The sequence below is a fragment of the Camelus ferus genome, chromosome 5 (genome assembly GCF_009834535.1).
Source record: "Camelus ferus isolate YT-003-E chromosome 5, BCGSAC_Cfer_1.0, whole genome shotgun sequence".
Classification (NCBI taxonomy): Eukaryota; Metazoa; Chordata; class Mammalia; order Artiodactyla; family Camelidae; genus Camelus; species Camelus ferus.
The window spans coordinates 2,561,342-2,581,371 of record NC_045700.1 but is presented as its reverse complement, the minus strand read 5'-3'; the positions used below and the strand labels follow the sequence as shown (position 1 = coordinate 2,581,371).

At 40.5% G+C, this 20,030-nt stretch overlaps 1 protein-coding gene across 1 annotated transcript in view; it reads right to left on the bottom strand.

Moving 5' to 3' along the window:
• CNTNAP5 (contactin associated protein family member 5) overlaps positions 1–20,030 on the bottom strand; it is a 735,160-nt gene that overhangs the window by 560,646 nt on the left and 154,484 nt on the right. Inside the window, 1 exon segment of the mRNA XM_032479187.1 lies at positions 10,606–10,710. Coding sequence (XP_032335078.1) covers positions 10,606–10,710 — 105 coding nt within the window.

Sequence of the window (20,030 nt, the reverse complement as noted above, 5' to 3'; positions counted from 1 at the left end):
TCGGGAAGACTGGAGCCTTTAAGGGCCTCATGGATCAGAAAAATCTACCTGGCTGCACATTTCACAGTTCCGAAGTTACACAAGAAGTGAGGAAGGTCAGCAAGAGGGCATTTTGGAATGTAGAAAATTTGAAGTTCAGTCCCAAGGAGGACATTTCAAATGTGCCCCTTGGCAGGTCAAGGACCAGTGCACAGACCCATAAAAACACCCAGGCATTTTTAGAAACTTAGGGGAGAGGGTCATGAGTATAAAACTTGAAAAGACTAGAACTACACTGTTCAATATGGTAGCCACATGTGGTGGTTTAAATTTAATTTTCTTTAACTTAAATGAAAACTTCAGCTCCTTGGTAGCATTAGCCGTATTTCAATAGCCATGTGTAGCTGGCAGCTATGGTGTCCCAGCACAGCTATGGAATATTCCATCCTTGGAGAAATTTCTATTGGTGAGAACTGCTCTAGAATTTCTCTTGTAAAATGGTGGAAGCTGAGTTCTCTCTTAATTCGGCAAATCAATACAATTTAACTCTCTCCATCCTAGAGGCCTGGAGAATTTTTAGTGGATTATTTATTCTTCATTTAATGAATATAAGATTTTTGAGCTCTACCCATGCATAATGCAGTCTAGAAGACGGAGCAGGCAGATAAGACACTCCTCTTGCTCTTAGGCGCATAGAGAAAAAGACAGCTCTCCCAAAAATCTTTGAAGGGAAAACGGAGTAACAGAGTTGAAAGTCGTTTAACTGCAGCTCTCATAGTGCTGGCCTTGCCACTTGGCACTTCTCTTTCATGAGCGGCAAGTTTTGCCCATTTACTCTGGTTTCCTGAGGCCATGTTGTTTGAAGGACAGTAGTCCAGACTATGTCTGGAGTCTGAGTGGAAAGGGTCACCTTCTACTCTGTGACTTTGAGAAGTGATTTCTATGAAAATAACACAGTTAGTGTCTATTTTATGAAGAATCAAAGATCAAGATTATATACATCAGCTCACAGATGTCAGGCCTTGGGCACAAAATGGGTAAATACTAGAGTTTTTTTTTTTTCTTTTTTAATTTAATTTTATTTAATCTTATTATTTATTTATTCATTTATTTATTGGAGTATAGTCAGTTACACTGGGTCCATTTCTGATGTACAGCATAATGTAGAGTTTTTTTTTTAATGTAGAGTTTTTAATCGTTACCACAAGCCTGTCATCTTGGGATCATAAAAAGGAACTCTGGCCTTAGTTCAAACTTCCATCAGGAAATTACCCTTTTGATTGGAAGATGTGTAATATGACCCTACAAGGTAGCAAGATGTACAGCCTAAGAGAGAGAGGAAAGGAAGGGATGCAATCATTTCTTCTCTTGCTCCATATCATTATTAGTCTAAAGCCAGTCAAGATAATTCCATCACCCTTGACTGTGATTGGATTCAGAACCGAACACACGACCAGATACAGGTAATTGGACATGAAGGAACACCTGCTGGTGATGCAGCAGAAGAGTGGGTGAGTGGGCTTGGGTCCTGGGAGAGTTTCACTGTCCCAGACAGTGGTTCCTGGCCTTCAGCACATCACAATCACATAGGGAGCTTGGAAAAAGAGGGATGTCTAGGTCCTACTGGCAGAGTTTCTGGTTCAGGTGGTGTGGAACTGAATCCAGACAATCTGTGTTTTCTAACAAATTCCTAGGTGATGCCCACCATACTGCCGTTCTGAGGAATTACAAGTCAATGGCTTAAAAGCAAGCCATAAGAGGCCATGGTCTCTTCGTTTCTCACATTGTTGTGTCTGGCTGAGAGGCTGGGCAGCTTTCTTAGCTCCAGAAGGATGCTGACACTGAGGCTGGCGTTGTTGAACTGAATTCCCCAGCTCTGAAGCCTTTCACGTAGAGCAATAAATTTTATGTTTAATTCTATTAAAATGTTAAATAGAACACAGATATGGAAAAATCTCACCAAACACATTTAACTTAAGTTATTACAAGGTAAACAACCCTGCAACCACCATACGTCCTCTCAATTTCCATGTGTCTAGTGTCAATAATTTAATATTTTTTCAAGCTAGTGAATTTTCTTATGCTGGTGAGTTTTCTGTCACTTGCCCACAAAATTACCCTGACAAAGCTGTCTCAGGGATATCTGTCTGCTCTGGATGTTTGGGTGGAAGAGATTTATTAGAAGGAAGTCCTTAGCAGAACAAATGATAATAATTATTTTATAAAATCAGGATTTTAATCAAGCATACACATTGATTAGAAAAACAAAGTCCAGACATAATCAGCTGATTGCATAAACAAATACTCTAAGTCAGGTAAGTGTGGTTTCAAACACTCAAAGTGGCCCCAGGGAAGGGACCACCATAGAATAAGGGACATTTAAACTGGTATCCTGAAGAAAGATGAATTTCCTGTTCATATCAACTTCTGTTTTCTGCTTTTTTTTTTTTTTAGAGTTGGTTACAGCTTACTATTTTCACTCCACATGGTAGATTCAATAACCCTTAGCTTATCTTTTTAATGCCAATTCCACAATGTCTGAAGTGAAAGATATCTTCTAGAGAGATTGAGTGGATTGAGTAGATCCCAACTATTCCAGGTTAGACAAAGCAAAAGCATCCACCATACAACACGCTATTCAAATACAACTTATTTCTTCCTGTGTGTGATGCTCATGGCAGATACAGTAGCCAACTGCCAATCACTGGAGAAATCTGTATCACTGATTATGTTGCTCTTAATTCATGACTGTATGTTTCAGTTATAATGTTTTAAGTTAAAAGCAGTGAACTGATAATTGAAGAAGACCTTGTCTCTTCACAAAGTATTAGTGACATCAGATTGGTGATTCACTTAGCTAACATTTTAAAGAGTGCTACTTAGACATAAGATCAACTTGGCCTTTAAATAAAGGGTGAGTTGCATGGGCTTATCTAATGCCTTCGTGATGCCAAATACTGATGTTCAGAATTGTTGAAACATTATATTATTAGTGAGCAAACGTATTCATAAGACACCTCCTTCCCCTCTTAACATCGTTTTGATTTGCAATTATTCTGGCTGAATAGAAAGAGGGTCATCACACTGGATTTGCCTGCATTTGAGAAATGGTCCCAAGGCTCCCATTAAATAGCGGAAGATTCCTTTCCTGAATCTCTAAATGATCTGTAGCTGTCCCAGTAAAAGAAGAATGTCCCAGGGCATTGTTTAAATATCTAGGTCAGGTTAGCTTTCCCCACAGGCTTATTAGACCCCAGTTCCGTTATCCGGGCTGTGGAGGGAACATAGAGACCAGGTCTCTCTTTCTTCTTTGATGCCTGAATGTCCAATCTTTGTGGTTAAAATATTGACAAACTTAGCTGAAAGGCCAAAATTGCCGAACAGGGTGATTATTTAGTCAATAACACCTTTACTCAGATTAAGACCTCAGATCAACACGGAAGAATATATTAGCAAACAGGGGATAGACAGAATTCATTTCAAATCCAAGTCCTACCAAAAATTAGCTGTATATCCTTAGGTGCATGGCTTGTCCTTTCTGAGTCTATTTCCTAATCTTTAAAAATACAATACCAACTATCTTAGAGCACTGACATGTTGATAAAAAATAAAGATTATGTTTCTAAGTTTCTATTTTCTAGCATGACTTCCTCTTCATAATAACTTAGCTGACTTTGATTTCCTTCCATCCTCCCCTAGCCCTGACAGCCAGAGTGAAAAAAAGGCACAGAGGTAGAAACTGAAGGAACAGAATTTTCAGGAATGTGCTAGACTTGTACATCTCAGATTTGAATGTGAATGCAACAGCTGTGAACGCACAGGTGCACCAGAAGGTTTGATGCAAAGAATAAGATTCTGCATTTCCAATAAGCTGTCAGGTGAGGTCTATGTTACTATCCAGAGTACACACTTTGGGGAAACAGGGAAAGGATAAGACAGTGAAAGAAAGCTTAGAACGCCACATCTGCCTTGCCTGGAGCTGCTAGGACAGGACCAAAGAAAGGACAGTTGCTGAAAAGAAGGAAAGAGCCCTTTACAGGGAGAGGGGTAATCCAGTGACAGACTTGTGGATATCCCACTGTCTTTTTGAACCAGTGAGATCATATTCCTAGCGCATCTGGCTCAGCCAATCCAGATGGGAGACTGGTGCTATCTTTTGCATGCAGGCATTTTCATGCTGCCGGTGACATTGGATCCTCAGGATTGTCACTTGCTATCTGGAACAAATCCCTGGACAGTTGATATCGTGCAGATTGTGAGAACCCTGATTCCTGAACTGTTCTCAATGTGCATCTCCTCGGGAGGGACTGGTGAGACCAAGAAAAAAACCAACATCCAAAGACTTTCATGGGTCCTTAGATTTTGCAACCAGTGCTGCCCCAGGGGCAAAGAAAAAGGCTGCATTGATTTGGTGCCAAAGGGAAGCAAGGTCTCTAAGCCTCTTCATTCGTCCATGAGCCCAGGAAGCTGAAAATGCCTTGACACACACACACAAAATCAAATTCTCCATGGCAACATAATCATCATGCTAGAAACACAGTCTCAGCTCACACAGGCAAGCATCTCAGAAATATATTGAGTGAGGAAGAAGAACAAAAGTTTCAGGGAAGAGATGGGAAATGTGATTGCTTGCAAAACTTGATTGGTGGTGGGGGGAGGGAAGGATGGGAAAGAAAACTCCAGATCCTTCTTCTTTCATGGGGCCAAAGATGCCTCTTCCCATTTGCCGTCTAATCACATCGAGTCACTGAAAACCTTCCCCTGACTTTCAAGCCGGTCTAACCAGGGCTCAGTGGGTTCCTACTGTGCAACCTGCTCCTCCTCTCCCTCTTCCCACCGACGGTAAGTGCTTCCCACAGCCCAGCCGACTTTAAGCCCAGATCAAAGGCTTTCCTGCCACAAAACAAATCACATTCGATAGCATCAGGTCCCTGCTAAGCCACAGTTACGTAGACCGACTTGACAGCCCAGTTAATGGCACTCTGACCCCAGTTTAATGTGTGTGGCCAGTCTTTTCAAAAGTAATTAGTTCTCTTCTTTGCTTGTTATTTCTTTGTGTGGGGATGAAAGGTGAGGAATTCCATTGGGCAAATCCCTTCCTCAGAGGCGATAGCATTGTGAAGACAATTACCGTGGACTTTAAGCATCCAACCCCACTCCTTGTCAGCGGGTTGCCTGGTCCTTGGCTGCCGCAGCAGGACCTAAGGTCAAAGCCTGTTTCTAAGGGTGTGTTTTCTCTCAGAAAGATGGGATTGTCTCTGACAGAACTTGCTTTCCTTGGAGTCTTGAGGGAACTTATTAGCACTCCTTTTCTACACTTTTCTTCTCAACTTTTGCCAGGACAAATGGACCCTCTCTGCCCCCTTCCTTTCTGGGTGTAAGATGAGCCAGAAATGGGTATGCTTGAGTTCCCGGAGCACACTGGAAGCAAAGTGGTCCTTAGTGCCATATGTTCAATGCATGACAAAGGTGTATGTGATTCCCAGGGGGTGTGGCAGTATTAAAAGTTGTCTGAGTGAAAGCAGCTCTTTTTCCTCTTTCTTGTTTGTACATTTCTGTCCCCCCTCTAACCTTAAAATAAACTACTTATAAGAATGAGATCACCAAGCAATTGAAAGCAACTCCTGAATTATGACTCCTGAGTGCACACCATGCTTTGACTAACCTGTTGATTCTTTTCCTAGATTAAAAGAAGTAAGAATGAAGAACTGAGCAGTTAAAGAATGACTAGCTCTTCACCCTCAACAGCCCCCTTAGCAATTCTGTAGGCAGATCATGCGGGCAAGATAACAGCTGAAGAGAGAGTCAGCCCATCGGCATGCAATGGAGATGATGCAGAACCCAACCTCCTGATTCTTCCTTTCCTCTTTCCTTTAAAAACTGTCATGGCTGAGCAGAATATTGGGAGTTGGTCTCAGGACATGAGTCCACCGTCTCTCCAGATTGCCAACTCTTCTGATTAAAGCAACTTTCCTTTCTACTGACACTTGACTCTTGATTATTGGCCTATGAGCAGTGAGCAGCCAAACTTGAATCCGGTAACATGAAGATTTGCAGGGAGTTGGTCTTTGTAAAATAGTTCAGCAGTGAGGGGCTGCAAGAACACATTCAGCTCACTGAGGAAGACGTAGCCTTATGGATGTCAGGAGTTTGACAATGTAGATTTCATCTGGGGTGGATACGAGGAAGTTCCCTGACAAGTGCATAGAAGGCTGAATGGGATTGAGAGAAGGAATTTGTAAAATACGAGATACGTGACTAAATGAATGGATGGACTATATAAAAAAAAAAAATCCAGAACTTGGAAATCAAAAGAGAATACAGTTTGTTCTTTCAACATCATCCTCAGGCAATTTTTAACAAGTCTACCCAATGATTGTTTAACTCTCAAGGAGAATGTACCTGTCATTTGATTTTGCTATTCACAGGTTGATTCAACCTTAGATGTTAAGAATCGGCATGTTAACTCATAAATGCTTGCCCAACAGAGAAGCTATAACCCTTCAATGTTTATTATCCTGTAAGACATTAACTAGTTCTGTGTCTGCCTAGAAGTATTATTCTGATATTCTTTTCTTTGCTTTCTGTTCTGTGGCATTTTTATCTATGAAAGTGAGATAATATTAATCATACCTACAGGGAGGGCAATTGTGAGGACTGAGTTGATGTGCCTTAAGGGCTGAGACCGGGATGGCTCATGGAAGTGCTAAGTATATCGTGATTTTAGCTTTGTGCTGGCGGGCATAAGCTGCTTGCAGAAGGATTATAAACTAGGCACCTTATCTTACCTCACAGGGAGGAGCCTCACCTGATAACGATAGAACTAGTAGCAATTATCTGGCATCTGGCTGTGAACTTGCTGTTTAATAAAACACTATATGCAGAATTCAAATCGAAACCAAGATGCTTTTTGAAATTTTCACGCGTATCTGACATTATTCTAGATTTCAAACCATGTGGAACAGTTTGCTCTTTGGGGTATGTTTGAAGTCTACCCTTTTTAAAATAAAAAGGAAGTTTAAAAGGAGGACATGTAGAAAAAAAAAGTTGTTCATTAGACAGAGCGAAAACTACTAGCCGTTTCAGTGGACAGATAGCACATTACTCTGTTTTTAAAAGGTGACAAATAAATTATTGCTTTAGGCTGATATGTTCAATGTTAATAAAAAATTACAGGTTTCTCGGCTTTCTAAATTTTACATTTGGAAAATGTGATAAAAATCTGTTCTTAATAATATTAACATAACAACATTTGTTTTATTATAAATATTCTATATTTGCTTATTTTCTATATATGTATTATATGTGTGTATCATATATTACTATGTACATCCATATATGCATCCATAGACAAGTATATGCATATGTAAACATATTCTATTACATGTGGATATGTGTATCCGACCATGTGCATATGCACCTTTCTCTACATATGTCTCTGACTCTGTATAAATCCAACCATACGAATAAATTTAACTCTTTGTATATCATACTGTATATATTTATATACACATATGCACATCATTTATATTGTGTATATATATGACGTCAAAATTATCACTAACAACAAATGTTAGTTATTGATTTTATGGTAATTTGTATTCTCCATGTAAATTCTATATGAATAAGTTTTGTACCTATTTTTCCAACCACATGCCAGAGTTTCAGCACAGTGCCTGGCACATAATAAGTGCTCATTTAATATTAATAGAAGAATTGTTATTCAGGAATTCATCCAAACTAGTCATTTGCAGCCTTTGTTGGATTTTAGAATCACCAGGGAAGCTTGTAATTATTTACTTTCCCGATAACTGTGGTGAGTCCCATTCCAGACGATTAGTTCAGAACACATTGGGGATGGGCTCAGGCATTGCAGTTTACAAAGCTCTCCAGGTTATTCGAATGTACAGTGCTTGGAAGAGAACCAGTGACCTACTATCTTCCTGAGCCTGTGTTTAGTTCCCCTAAGGGCAAGGATCAGCCAGGTGAATGGAGGGGAAGTTGTCAGCCGTGGGAGCTGTGCTGCATGTTGGGTTCTGGGCCACTCCATTCCGACCCTCTTGTTACAGGGAAAAACAAATCTGACTCCATATGAGATCTGTCCTTTGGCTCTGACCCTGCGCTCTGTCTCCTGGGCTCAGTCTTGCTGGCTCTGCACCTCTTGTAAAAGAATGTTGCCTGGAGCCTGAAATATATGGAAACCCATTCGCAAGGCTCTGACCTTTAAGGGTATAACACTTGCTCATTCATATAGAGATTAAAAACTTGCAGAACAGAGAATAACATTTGTCTTGTTGGAGGTTTACAGGGACACTGTGACCTGACCCATGTGGACAGCTGCAAGAACAAAGGATTCCACCACAAGAAGTTTGCAACAACTAACCACACCCCTTCCTCTTTTTAGTGTAAAAGGAGCCTGAATTCTGACTTGGGGAAGATGGTTCTCTAGGACATGAGTCGCCCATCTTCTTGGTCTAATGGCTTTCTGAATAAAGTCATTATTCCTTGTCCCAATACTTTGTCTCCTGATTTATTGGCCTTTTGTGTGGTGAGCAGAATGAGTTTGGACTTGGTAACACTCTGACCATATCTCCTGAATGATCTTCCTGATTTAGACCCCAGCTGGGAGAAGGAGGAGAGGTCAGCCTCCTCTCTGTATACACTCATGCTAGCCTTGTGCTCAGGTGCCCAGATTTCCCCATGAGCAGGTAATTATAATAAACTGAAGCAGAGACATCTGTGTCCTGTCAGTATCTGTCCTTTAGGAGAGGAGCTGGCCTGTGATCAGACTCATTGCTTGCCCAGAAACCACGAAGAAGCTAGAGGCAGTAATGACCTTCTGCCACCACTCGACTGGGTGGGATTGAGATGAGCCCTGGCTCTGGATGCCCTGTGGGAAACCCTGCAGTCAAATCTGCCCACCCATGTCTTCTCCTGGAATGATAAGTGGTCCTCCTTGCTCCAGTCTAACACTCTACCCTGCAGTGAGAAGGAGCTTTTGAATATGCAAGTCTGCTCTTAGCATGCACACAATGCTTCAAAGCCAGCATCACTGGTCCACTTTACAGATAAAGAACCGAGGTTGAGAGCAGGTAAGTAACTTACAGATGCTCACAGAACTTGTAAGTAAACGCTATAGGCAGCATTTGAACTCTGGTTAGTTTCCAAGTCTCTTTTCTTTCTAATACACCCCTCTTTAACCCATGTTAGTGAATCAATTTGCTGACATGATTAGGAGAAAAACTTTGGATTCAGATGATTTAGATGTGAATCCAAGCATTTCTCCTTCTTAACCATGTGATTTTAGGCATGTTCTATGAGTTCCCTGAGCCTCAAGAAGCCTGTCTAAAATAAAAGGTCATAATGCCTACTTTACAGTATCTTTACAGAGACTAAATACCACAGTATGGGTGAAATGCTTTATAAAATTTTTGGCACAGAGAATTCATGAAAAGGCAGTATTCATAAAAAATTGTTATTAATATTTTCCTGCTGGGTCTTTGATTGGCCCTTCTTTTTCCTTTAGAATAGCATTCTTAAACTCCTTTCTCAACAAAATGTAGAAATTACTAAGTTGTAAGTCATTGATCCCATTATACCAGAATACTTGTGACATGCAGTATGAAGCAAACCATAAATACATAAATAAACATTATAAATCAATTTTCCTGTTAATGGAGATTCAAAGTTATAAATTAGAATATTAACAAATTAAATCATGCTGTACATTCCTAGAAACAATATCAATAACACAGCTACTAATTAGGACTTATTCTAGAAGGTAAAGATGAATCAAAACTGGAAATTTACTAATGTGATTGACCTCACATCTCAATGGGGAAATATAGTCAAGACTAATTCACGTGAACTCTGCTGGATCTGTGTACCTCTTGAAACTGCATACAATTTTTTTCTCAACTTGAAAAAAAGTTTCGCATGTTAATTTGATATGTAAACATCATCAGGTATTTAAAATAGTCTTTCAAAATTAAGAAATTCAACAATACAAATATATCTATATACACACTTTAAATGTGATTTAAAATGTATCTGTCTAGATATCAAACATCATATTTGTTAAAGGCATTTCACATAAGACGTTAAGTGCCCCGTTCTTAATTCTATTATGTAAAGACACACGTCCAATATTTAATCACAGTTATCTCTAGCTGGTAGGATTACACATTTTTTTTTTGTATTTTCTCATTTTTCGTATTAGTATTTTATATGTGTAAAATGAGAAACATTTATTATATTGTAAAAATGAGTTATTGAAGGAAATATCTTGGTAGAATTCATTCTTCCTTCTTATAACATGTTATAATAAGAATATATTTTGGTAGGTTTTTATGGTAAGTACACGAAATACAAAAATGAAGGAAATTAAATTTTTAAAAACAATTTGTAAAAAATTCCTCATGATAAATCAAAGAAGAGTAAGGTGGGTTTAGGGGAACAGTGATCAGCATGCTTTGGATGTCCGTTACGTGCTGGGAAATCTGGTTTCATTCCATTTTAACCCCCTCCCCGTTCCTCTCCTGAACGCTGCCCTTGGGCATGGCCCCAGCGCGTGGAGATGCTCGCTTTACTCAGCACTCGCCTTTAGGGCTTCAATCACCTACTCACCAACTCTTCGGTGGAGTTGAGCTGGGCTGGTAGTACCAGCGAAGTCTGAGGAACTGGAAAAAGCCATTGGCGAGAGCAGGGAAGCCAATGGGTCATCACAGTTGTCTAAAACAATAGGAGACAGAGAGAGAGAGAAAGTCATGTTAGCAAGAAATATTCCATAAGGAGTGTAATCAAAGCCTTAACCACAGCCGCTTATGAACTACCTGCTCTGTCCGAGGCCAGTGCTCCTGTTTCCATGTGCCAGTTCAAATACTCCTCACAACAGCCTGAGAGACAGGTGGTACTTTTCTTTCACAGTTGGGGAAACTCAAGTTCAGAGATCCTAAGTAGTTTGTCCAGGGTCACAACACTGGGACCTAATATGACCAGAATTCCTGCCCAGATTTGTTTAACTCAGAAGTCCAACCATCGATGCGTTCCTTTCATCAACCACTTGGGCAAAGCCTCAAGTTAGGGCTACTGAGCTTAGCCTATAAGAGAGAAGACTGTTTAAAAATGGGGAATGTTGTTTAACTACCCTCTCACCTTCAGGGAGGGTAAGGACCCTCCCTAAGGACCCTTGGAATAGTTCTGTCTAGAGAAACAGAATGATTCAGAATGTCTCACTCGCAGTTGTGAGAAAGTCTTTGGAAAATGACTTACTAAGTTTAATTATTCATTTCTATTCTATGAAGTGACAGAGAATAGTCTCCAATCTCATACAACCTTGAATCTGACATTTCCATCAGTAGCTACCCTTCCAGCCTTCCCTAAATGTAGTAAGGCTCCCCTGATGCCGCCCAGATGTGGAACAGGGTGGAGCCATGGAAGAGGTGTGGTCTTGACAACATGGGTGTGTTCCCCAGATTGCCCTGATCATCCCATCTCATGTCCTGGACCCTGTTCTTCACAGAGCATCGTGGCCATGTGAACAGTTTGTGATCAATCATTTGTTGGTTTGTGTTCTCCAATAGGTGACACGCTCTTTGTGGGACCTTAGCAAATAATCTGGCATATAATAAGGTTTCAGTAAAGGTTCATTGAAAGAATGAAATGGTGAGGGAAGGAGGGAGGAAAGGGAAGAAGGAAGGAAGGGAGGAATCCACATAACAGTGACAATGCTCTTACTTTTCTCCCATTTTATGTACCATTGATCTTGCAGAACATGGCAAAATGAGCTCATGTAATCTAGACACACCTCGTTCAAAACAAATTTGAAACGCATTACTCAGTTTCGAAGGAAACTTCATGACATCAAAGGCTCTGAGGAAGAGCTGATTTGATATTTTTAAGGGGAAAATGTACATGGGATTAGGACGTGGCTTGTTTACCCAGCAAATTCCTGGAGAGCAGTATTTCATCTATTTGCAAGAAAATTAATGAGAAACATAAGGATTAAAATTTTGTTTGTTGAATGTGTAAAAAAAAATATCAACTGGCAAAGTGTATTTTGAGTTTTTCCCAAACACAAATGTTTGAAAAATATTTTGAGGTATTTGACGAACACACAATAGAGCCAGAGCCTCCCTGGGGAGGAATAACATGAAAATCACAGCAAGGGCACCTCGGGAGTGCTGGTCATTCTGCAAACAGAAAGCAGAACTCAGGGCCACTTTACAACAGGCAGAAGATGCTGGTGAAGGGGGTGGGGGTCCCTGCACGCTTCCCACACAGTTGTTTGGAAATACAAATTTGTTACTCTGTTTATATGGTAGGAAACAATTCGAATGTAACGCAAATCTTCCATTTGCTTCTGCTGATTTCATCATCAGGAAACATTTGACTGCAGAAGATTGAACTCAGCCGAACTGAGCCCCAGATGAATACACCATGCACATGTACACACACACTCAGCACCACAAAGGATTTCTCTTTGCAGCTGAATTACGAACCTCACTTATCCTCATCTATGCTTACAATGCTCCTCCAATTTCAGATAAAACCCCTTCCACAATCTCCCAATAACTCAAAACTTTTCTAAGACCCACTTCTATAAGCAAACTAAAGACCTTTTGAAGGTCAAGTAATATTCATTATGGTATGCATTAAACAAATAACATGTATAAAACTATGCTTCCATTTTCATGAGGTCCTTTTTTTTTGTTTTTAATATATCACTAATGACATTTTTGAGTATCGTGTTCCTAACTTTATTTTCCTCCTTGGGCAGAAACAGAAATGACCTAATCATTTCCATTTAATTCAGTCCAATAAATATTTATTTATTATAGGGTCTTACTTTATGCTTGCCCTTGAATAGGCATGAGGATAAAGTTGAGTAAAATTGAGCCTCGGACCTCAGGAGCTCAGAGACCATTGAGAAACATGAAGATGTCAACAAATAAGTAAAGATGGAAGAAAGTTTCACCGACATTATGTCCAAGCCAATTAAATGGGTGTCTAATGGTGCAGCCATCCAGGCAAGCGATCTTTCTGGTCTCCCCAGCCCTGTGCAGGTGCCTTTCCCCCAGGCGCTGGCCTCAAGGAGAAGTAAGCTTCCAGCCCTGCTGGCCTCCTGATACCAGTGGTCGCTTTCCCCTCTGCCCGTTTCCTCTTCTGAGAAGTCCTTCCCTCCTGTCTCCCTCGGTGGTGTCGACGTTTCCACTTTGGAAACTGATGAACCCATTGAAAACGATCTGTGCTCACAGAAAGGGAGTTTCTCAGGACCCCTTTTTTCATGGACTGTGTACATGGCAGTGGCTTTTAGAGGAAGTGTCTGAACATTTGTTCTCCTGTCTCTAAAAGTTTTCAAATGAGAAAGGAAGAAAAACCTTCCCCTCCCCAGCCCACAGAAAGTTCCTTCTGTCTTCTCAGCGCCACCTAAACAAACCTGACAAGTCACCTAAACGGAGACTAGACCAGGACTCAGACTGGTGGCCAAACTACCCCTCGTCATCAGGAACTAAGAGTGTGTCCATAAAACCATTCTGAATACAAAAGTATGTATTATTTTTACATGCATCCTATTCTTAAAGCAGAAGAGAAATGATCCAGCATAAATGAGAATAATACCGTCAAACAATGAGGGTTTGAACTGGACAGGTCCACTTATACCGGATTTTTGCTTCAATAAATACCTAGGACAGCGCCTCGGGAATCACGGTGGGTGGGATCCGCGGATGCAGAATCCGGATCCGAGAGCGGATTTTCCACTGTGTCAGAGGGGGGCACCCCTCAACTCACGTTGTTCAAGGGTGAACCGTAATTATTATTATTATCATTATTTTTTTTTTTTTTATTTCTGATTTGGGACAGTCTAGGATAGTGGAAAGTGTCAGGATTGTCAGAACCAGAGGATCCTCACTCTAGATCAGGTCTCCTCTTTCCACTTGGTGACTCCAGATAATACATTCGATGCACTCAGCTGTTTCTCCATCGGCAAAACCGGGTCATCTCTGCCATATCTAACCAGAAGATCATTTTTATAGATGAAATGAGAAGAGAGGCAGAAAGTCCCCCTTTAAAGGATAAACTGCAGTATATGATTTGTCTGTAATGTCTCCTGCGCTCCAGAGCAGCCATTTCAACACTTTTATTCCTGGGATCTCGTTTCTGTGTCACGAAAGCTGCACAGGAATGGACATCACCAAAAGCTCTTCTGTACTAGAGGTCTGCCATCGACCTGGGAGAAGGAGGATAGGAAGTGGAGGGGAGACGAGGGGTGACGCCACCGAGGGAGTGAGGACCACATTGTGTGGGGCAGTCCTTCCCTCCTGATTGGTAGCCTGGCTAAAGCTGGGCCGACATCACACCAGACACATGGCTGGGGCGGGAAGACACATAGCACCATCTGCTCCTCCATCCCTGCAGGCTTTAAATAAGCAAACCAGTGTGGTTGTCAGATTTTAGGCACCACTCACAGCTCAGCCTTCTGACAGCATGTTTGCACAACACTAAATTCATCCTTCGGTTCTTCCCAAAGTGTGGGGATGTTTATCTGTATTTACATGAGGGAAGAGGATAGGGTGAAGGAATCCGGGGAGGAGGAGAGATGTTTGCAGTTGAGGAAAAGAGTAAGGCGAGACTACAAGTCCAGTTTCCTGTGGAACTCACAACCTGAGACAGACTGTAACGATTTTCCCAGAAATGAACGTTGCATTGGTGAAGTAGAATATTTTCAAAATATTCCCTTAAAAGGTTCATTCTCTAAAAGACGTGTTGCAAAAATCAGGTGAGATGAAAAGGCTGTTTAAAAAATGCAGACCCTTATTCACATGTGATTAGTTATTGTCTATTTTCCTTCAATGAGTAATTTGCTGCCATCTTTACTGCTTTCCCTTACGACGTAAAGGCCACCTCCAACCTCACCCCACACCGGGGCAGATAAAAATCCACACCTGCGGGTATGACCTCTTTCCATTCACTAGGTGTTGAATCACCCTAGTCCGATCTGCACATGACTTAGCCCTATATTTATGGACTAAGACGATGTCAAAACCAGAAGGAACTCCTGAACTTGTGAAAGTTACAAATGAGGACCTCAGGGTTTAACTGCTCAGAATTAGTTAATTAATGGACTAGCCTGGACCAAAACTCAGAGTTCCTCACTCCCAGATGGTGACCACTAGGTCAAAATTACCTGCCACCTGTGCGTAAGTCTGGTAACCATTAGTTATATCATTCTTCAGAACGTTAGTTGTAACAAATGACTTTTTTTCTGCAAAAGGAAGGGCACAGTTTCATTTCCTGGATAACAGAAAATCACTGAAGGGTAGTTCATAATTTTCAAAAGAATTTGAATTTTTCTTTTCTATGTTTCTTGTGTCCTACCCACAAAAAAGAAAAAAGAAAAAGGAATAAAGGGAGGACAAAAGAATAAAGAAAAATGTCTTTGTTTCCTTATTAATATTTGTGTGGATCCTCAAATCCAGCATTTTATTTGATATTTTCTATCTGAAGAAGTGGGGATAATTTTTTCCTCAATGCATACGTACTGTTAAACACTAAAGGTATTCTGTCACATTAATTAAAAGCTAAAGACACAAAAGAGAATTCTGAATACATATGATATTTACACAGCTTCTTAGAAATTGTCATGAACTCTACTTTAAGAAACATTCTTTGTTGTCAACATATATTTTTATTCATCATTATTAAAATACGACTAGATTCACAGATGGTCCTGAAGTTAAATTGTGAGCACTGCCTTGATTACCAGAGTAAATTGTCTGTATACGGGGATTTGGAGCTTGTATTTATAGGTGAGATAAAATTCCTCTTAGCGTTACCCACTTAATGGCCTACTTTGTTTAAACAGCATAAAGCATGCATTTTGTGTAGTGCCTGCAGTGGTACTCAGAGGTGACAACTCATGCTTTTAGCTTCATTTATTTTTCCCCTTGTTACCTATAATTTCACTTAGCAAACAACAAAAATAAATACCCTAATATTACCCTGGAATCTGACCCTGTTCTGGTTTTCCACCATGAAATCCTAAAAGATAAATTTACTACCTATTGAGCCGACCGAGAAACATGGCTCTCTAAAATGAGTCATGAAAAGAAGGTTCAACCTTCTCTACGCTGACATCTGCTTGCCTTTTGATTGCCTGCTGGATACACAAAGTTGTGCACTTCGCTGTGGAAAGACAGAATTAAAGTCAAGAACATAGACCCTGAGTCAAAAAAAGCCAAACATCTACTTTGGGTTGAAAGATAATCCATTAAAAAACAAACAAACAAACAAACAAACAAAACCTCCTTATGTTTATGAGCAATTACATGCAGGAACCCTTTGGCCCTGGGCCCTCTTCTGCCTTCTCGGTGAATGTTCCCCGGGTTTTACTTTTCTGGGTTTCAGATTCCTCAACCACAATGTGGAGGTTCTTGTTGGTTTGTTCAATCAGCAGACTTTAAGGGGGCACATTTTAGATAGCAGAGTTTCCATCAGGCTTTAAAGAGAGTAAACGCAATTGCAACAGGTTCCTCCAACATGGTAGGGATGTCCACACCGTCACTGCCCTGCAGTAGAGGCTGGCGATGGACAGACTGGGGAGCAGCAGGTGGGCGGGCGTCAGGCGGGGAGTGGGGTAATCCTGTCCAGGGATTAGTAAGAGGGCTCTGGGACTCTTTGGAGGCTTTTAAAATAATTCTATTCAAGATGTTAGGAGAGATTAGGTTTGCAGATACTGAGCTTCACTTATAGGTGCTTGCTAGGACTCACTGGTAATCAAACCCACTGGTAATAACTCACTCACTCACTCACTAGCTAATAGCCAGACAGCAGCGGCAGCCTTCATTCCTCCCGAGCCTCTGGTCAGCTCCCCAGCCCGGTGGTCAGCCGTCACTTCACTGCAGCGAGGGGACGCTACCATTCACGTGGGCTGGGTGAGCAACCTACGAGTCTCTGTTCATTTCACACTCTAGTCAGTGTCGAGACTGGGACTTTGAACCAAGGTCTGTGTGGCTCTTGGCACATCGCCTGTCTGAAAAAACCTGCTTCCCACCCCTCAAATGATGGCAGGGGTGCATCATACACTGGCCAGGGCAGCCTCCTCTTTGATCACCTTGTGTGACTTTAGCTCTTTCCTTCTTAGATTTTCAAGAACACTCGTATACTGGCTGTCCCATCATCAGCCCAAACATGATGGCCCCAAAATACACTTCCCCAGATTAACTTCTTTCCTCCCAGATGACTCCCTTTCTCCAAAACTGCCGCTGATGGATTTTTTTTTTTTTTTTTGATTCGCAGGTTAGGAATGTCGTGTTCACAACTGTTGCTTAGTTTCATGTATTTTCTCCTTTTTAGCCTTAAGTCTAATTTATCAGTGACTCAATCTAATGTAACAAATGTCTCTGAAGCCTCTCATGTGTGAGGCATATGATGTACTGACCATCTGGGGCATACAAACATCATGTTGAGCAAGGACTTAAAAAAAACTTTTTAAAGGACATTATTAATTTGGAGTGGCACAGATAATTAGGTACTTACTTGCTTATTTTTAATGGAGGTCCTGGGGATTGAACCCAGGACCTTGTGCATGCTAAGCATGTGCTCTACCACTGAGCTACACCCTCCCTGCCCAAGCAAGGACTTTTTTAATCATAATACTTCACATCTAGGACTATGTGTATGTTCAATAAATCTTTGTTGAGAGAAAGGATGAAAGGTACAAGTCCTACCATGCTTTGTTGTTGTTTAGAAAGATCTCTCAGATTCATACTCACTTTTTTTCCTCCCTTGCCCACTCCTGGATGTTAATTCATGCTTTCATATATCATGTTATGATTTTACAAGTCTGCTGAGGCTCCCCTGGGCTCTACCCTCATTGGACCATCCTTTCTAAAATCCTGCTTTCAACGAATTTTCTTCACCAAGACATACGAGTCACGCCAGCCTTTAATCTGGTTACTACAAGTAGCATCATGAAGATGAAAGAACGAAGAGGAAATTATTAACAGATAACAGGTCCAAATTGAGCAGAGTGTCATTAATGGAGGCTCCCAGGCTGATCAGAGAGTCAGAAAATGACATTCAATAGACCGAGGTCAGGAGTATGGGGCTGGGATTGTGATGACATTTGTTCAGAGGCTGAGGATCATGCCCCCCAGAAGAATCCTTCTGACATTGTCCAAATTCAAATGTGCTAAAGCTATTAAATCTTTGGGACTCTGAATGGTCATAGTTTAACTGGATTAGCTAGAATACATGATACCTCTGATGGGTAGAAAATGTAAAATTTATCGATGAAAAGGATTAGAAGTTTCTGGAATAAGAGAAGCTGAGAGTGGTGGCTAGATTGCTTTGGAGGATTTTAGAAGAGACTGATAAGGGGGAAAAAAAAAGCAAATCTTTGAAAACAAAATGTTACCAATTTAAAAGCTTCCTAAATCCAACTTTGTTTCTATATATTCTCATTCCCTCTTCCCAGTCCTACCTCTCAACACTCCACATATCCACAGACACCCACACACCATCATAAAATAGTGTCAGACCAGCTTCAGAAGTTATTGGGTTTTAAGCAAAGCTAAATACATGAACAAATGATCTATATAATGATAAAGGGAGGAAATGGGGGAAATAAGATAAAAGCTTTAAAGAATGTAGAAATAATGTCTTTTGACTTAGGAAAGTGCATTGTTCAAATGATCATTCATGGGATATTGAAATGAAGAAAAAGGGCAGCTGAAGAATTGTGAAGATGGTGCTTCCGTCAAGTCAGAGATCATAAGAGTTGAGAGTTTCTCTCCTAGAGCTGTGTCTTTCTCAGTAGATATCTATTCTTTTTTGAATACACTGGAGCTAAACTTCCAATAGATAATCACGATCTTGTATTGAGTGATTCTACATTACACAGAAAATCCTGGTTACTCAGGAAACTATGATCTTAACATGCAGATCGATCAATCCACACACAAGGATAAAAATCCTCTTCATCTTTAATGGGTCTAGGCGTAGAGTTCCTAAAGGAAACACTAACATCTCTGTGTGTCATCAATCTATTCTCCAGAATTTAGGAAAAATGCCTGATTGAAAAGATAGGCTTGAGTTGGGGACTGGCCAGCTGGCTGATAGCACAGCCAGATGAGTGTCAATGCCAACCATTTACAAGTAGATGGGGTAAACATGCACTGATAATCTGAACAAATATTGACTTTTATTGGTCTTTGTAGATGAGAAAATAATGCCAGCCCAGAGGTGGAAGCAGCAGTACTTCAAGATCATAGTCTGGCTGTGTGTGTGTGTGTGTGTGTGTGTGTGTGTCAGTGTGTGTGATTTCTGGACCAGATGGAGACTGCAGTGTATTTGGAAAGAGGCAGACATTGGATTCCTGCCCAGTCTAAATTCAGATCCTGACTCTACAGCTTACTAATTATATGGCCTTTGGAAAGTTACTTAGTATCAGTTTTCTGTATATATAATGGGGATAATTACTATATCCAGGCTTGTTATAAGAATAAAAAGAGACAATTCTTGTTAAATATTTAACCCAGTGATTGGCACAAAACCGGATAAACATTAGTTTCCTTTCTTTTCTTTTTTTAATCATAAAAAGTTTATTTCAGGTCAAGGAATATTATCAGGAATAAAGAGGGTCATCTCATAATAATAAAAATGTCAATTCAATAGATATGATATAAAATTTCTTAACATGCATGTGCCTAATAACAGAACTTCGAAACACATAAGGCAAAAGTAAATCTTAAAGGAGAAATGAATAATTCTCTTTTGTATCTGGAAATTTCAGCCCTCCACTTGACAGAGTAAGTAAACATAAAATCAGGAGCAACACAGTTATCCTGAACAAAAATGTCAGTCAACTGGAGAGTTATCAAGCAACTCCAAAAGACATAATTTGTTTAAGTGATTATGAAAGATTTGCTTAGATCTATGACAGTTTGAGATCTAAAGCATGTCAATAAACCTAAAAAAGGCAAAAAGAGAAGTAAGTTATTTCCCTTTACTTTTTATCCTTCTCTCCTTAGTCAGGCTTGTCATCTCTA